General features: G+C 44.2%; 1 protein-coding gene across 1 annotated transcript; it reads right to left on the bottom strand.

The window, feature by feature from the left end:
* Positions 1-1,089: 1,089 nt before the first annotated feature.
* On the bottom strand, positions 1,090-2,094 carry LOC149078456 (speckle-type POZ protein B-like). Its single transcript, XM_089240905.1, has one exon. It carries the CDS (start codon positions 2,092-2,094, stop codon positions 1,090-1,092), a length of 1,005 nt encoding a protein of 334 aa, XP_089097031.1.
* Positions 2,095-3,757: the final 1,663 nt, after the last annotated feature.

The following is a 3,757-nucleotide window of genomic DNA, read 5'->3' as shown; positions in this document are numbered from 1 at the left end:
CTAGACTCCAGGTAAGTCTTTTAGTCTCTCATTTATGTGGTTCCTTCCCCCAGGTCACTCTATCAATCACTGACCTGGCACCTCGTTCTCTAGCTCCCTCTTCTGGTCACTCACGTGCTTGCACACTTTCCGGGTCACTCTGGTGTAAGCGTGAACCCAGACGTGGAGGGGGAATCGCCCTCTCTCTCTCTCTCTCTCTCTCTCTCTCTCTCTCTCTCTCCCAAGCTTCGAATAATATAGGGAAAATTTGCCCGTCCCGTAAAATATGGGATGATCCGACGCACCTACACAAATAGTCGCATCTCCGACATATCGCCTGGATCCACCTGCTTTCTCTCCATTCGCAGCTGAAAATTTCTGCTTTCTCTCCATTCGCAGCTGAAGTGTCTGTCTGTCTGTCTTGACTACGGTGCGGATCCAGAGGGGGGACGATAGGAACTACCGCCTCTCCCAACAGCAGAATAATATAGGAAAATATTTTTGTCCCTTATAGAAATTGGGGCGACCCGAACGAACTTGAACAATTCACCCCCACCCCCCTCTCATCACGTCATCCTGGATCCACACCTGCTCTTGTGCGAGTAAATGATCAAATGATCAAGTACAATGACATAACAGAAACATTACTATTCAAAATGGAAGCGGTGCGCAGTTCATGAGCATGACTAAATATAGATTACTTGTAAAAAAATACGGGTTCGAAACCTTTGAATTCACACATGATCATAATTTTCTGTCCTGTCTGGTACAGCAAAGATATATGAGTAATGAAAAATATTTTCCGATATCTGTACATCCGAATTTCACGACTAAACCCGAAGGATTGACATAAGCAATAATATATACAACAAATTTAATGTTCAATTTTGAATGATCAGATAATTTTAATTAATCACATTGAAATGCTTTGCTTTAATATATAAGATTTTTTTTCGAACTGAGACAAAATGAATTCCGAAACAATTTTGACCCACCCTGCAACATATGCAACGATAAATTATCAATAATAAATGGTCGGTATATATGAGCATTCAATGACAAGTAACCTAAACAATGAACAAAAATACGGGACTCTTTGCATTACCACTTTCAAAGAGGAATGCCTTGCAAGCAATTGACAATCTGGTTAATCGCTTCGGGGCAGAGTTCCATTCCCCGGTCATAATTGAACCAATATACAGTGTCGCGAAGATTGAAGCTGTCTCTGTGATTCGGCGTCACAGCGACCATAAACCTGTAGCAGTACAGCTTCAGCGCATCCAAGCCATACGCGTGAGCGATGCGAATCACATTCAGCAAGAGTTTCATGCTGAGGTCCGACAGCCGTCCGTTGTATAGAAAGAAGACCATCGCATCCACGGCGTCGGTCTCGAAGTCATCCACATCAAGTCTGCCGAGGCCGTCGTTTTGGAGCAACAAGTCGGCAAAGACTTTAGAGTTTGCTATAAGAACGACCTTATGGACCGGATGATACTGCCCGTGGGACACAATCAGGAAGTCGGGACTCATCCGCGTCAACATGTTCGTGAAGGCTTCCGCAAAAAGACCGCTCTGGGTCGTCATCATGAAGTTCCTCTCGGTGTCGGCATTCTTGAAGTTACTGCTGGAATAGCGCACTTCGGCCTTCAGCAGGAGAACGTCGTCGCCAGCCAAACTCTGCAATAGTTCTTGCCTGCTGACGCCTTCCGGGCCTTTGCAGATGCGCTTATGGCCGAGAACTACCCACCGATGGCTGCGTTGGGCAATCAACTGTCCGTTCGTTGCCTGGAACGAGATAACCGTTTTCACGAACATCCCGTAGTGGTTCTTCCGGAACTGCAGGTAGCATCTGGACTCCTGATGCTCTTCATCTTGACCTCCAGGATAGAAAAGGATCGTCAAGTCGAGACACGGTCGCCCTTCGACGCTCTTGAAGACCTTGCTACGGCACGATTTGCCCGGAGTCGGATCTACCTTGCTGAAGTTCTTGAGGTTCCAGGTGCACGTGAAAGTGCCATCCACGCTGTCCAGCAGTTCGAGATTTCTTGGCAGTATTCCGGGGCTTTGCCCGTTATTCGAACCCGGTTGCAGATTGTTATTCCCATCGATATCCATTAAAGCGATGATTCGTCGAATAAGTCAATCTCTCAAGCCCTTTTCGTTTCACGGAACTGTAATATCCTTCTATTTCCGCGCTGGAACTTTTCGAATCTTGAATGCTCGTGACCACGGGCGAACGTGTTATGATGATATTCAATAAAAGCCTTTTCAGTGACTTGAAACACATTATGCAATAGAGTTTCACCAACATTCATTAAATAAATAACGGGTGAGTGACCGACTGAGTAACACCGTGAGTGAGTAGTCGCATGAGAGTGATCGAGTGAGTGGGTGAGTAACCGCATAATGACCGAGTGAGTAAACAAGTGAGAAGCCGTACGATTGATCGTATGAATGAGCGATCAAGTGAGTGGGTGATTGGCCGTATGAGTGATCAAATGATTGGCTAAGTGAGTGATTGAGCGAATGACCGTATGAGTGATTGAGCAAATGGCCGTATGAGTGATCAAGTGGTAGGCTGAGTGAGCGATTGAGTGAATGATTGAAACACTCAATTGACGGTGTATCATGTTCTAACTCATGGTCCATCCTATTCATCCTGTTGAAAATTTTAAACACTTTAATCATATTCCCCCCCCCCGACACCTAATTTCTTCCAATATAATCGTTGTTCATATTTGAACCTTAAAGTTATAAAACCCCAGAAGACAAACTTCAACCGACCACTGCATCCCCATGCTGACAGCGCAACTGCTGCGAGAAGTACCTTAAAGCAACTGTCTTCATTGCGCATGCGCGACGTCGATGGAAAAAGCTATTCCCTATCGATGGTGCAGCACTTTCGTAACTAAGCAGGTGTGGTTCTGTCACTACAGCTACTTCTTATAATTCAGTCTTCAGGTAATGACAGTGGTACGATTACGGGCTCGTTGACTGTGGACGATGTTATGATCACAATTGTTATTCCCGATTCCTTATCGTATATATGAAATACCGTTGTTTGTTATTTTCACATAAATAAAGCAATTTCCGGATACACCCATCCTCCGGGAACGCTTCGACTCCTCTCCGAGATGGGGAAGCGGGGTGTGTCAACACCACCTATAGAACAAGGCCTCCACACGAAGCTCGTCACGTCACTGAAGAAGGCCATTTCACCTATTGCCATTTGATAATGCAGGCCAAAGCGTACGATATCTTTATCTTTTTTTTTTGCAGTATATCCAATGTCTATAGGAGAAATGGCCTCCTTCGTTGACGTCACAAGCATCGCGCGGAGGCCTTGTTCTATAGGTGGTGTTGGGTGTGTCTGGTCCTTCAATATCACTATGAGCCATTATTTTTTGGATACTTTCAGCCCGGGTACCCGGTATTAATTTGATCACATTCTCAGAACCGTAAAAAATCAGTAATCTTTGATGAAAACAAAAGGAATTCGATCAATAAATGGTCATTTAGAATTTATCTCCAGTCCCTTTAGAAATAGACTTTTTCAGGAAGTGCAAACATTTCCTTTTTTTCGTAGTGTTTCAATCCGTTTCCTCAGTTGGGAAACCCCCTAAAGGCAAGATGTGCTTCATTTCCTCTCTGTTTTCCTCCAAGAGTTTCGAAGAAACTATTTTTTATTATTATTATTATTATTATCTACTGCTTTTACCGAAAAAACTTAGAACGAATAAAAGGACGAATCATAAACATCGGCTTCCTTCAAAACAAA

Source organism: Pholcus phalangioides, unplaced genomic scaffold, assembly GCF_987345545.1.
Source record: "Pholcus phalangioides strain wild (caught in Gottingen) unplaced genomic scaffold, Ppha-v1.0 ptg000013l_1, whole genome shotgun sequence".
Classification (NCBI taxonomy): Eukaryota; Metazoa; Arthropoda; class Arachnida; order Araneae; family Pholcidae; genus Pholcus; species Pholcus phalangioides.
The sequence above is the reverse complement of the archived record's forward strand: the minus strand, read 5'-3'. Positions and strand labels throughout refer to the sequence as shown.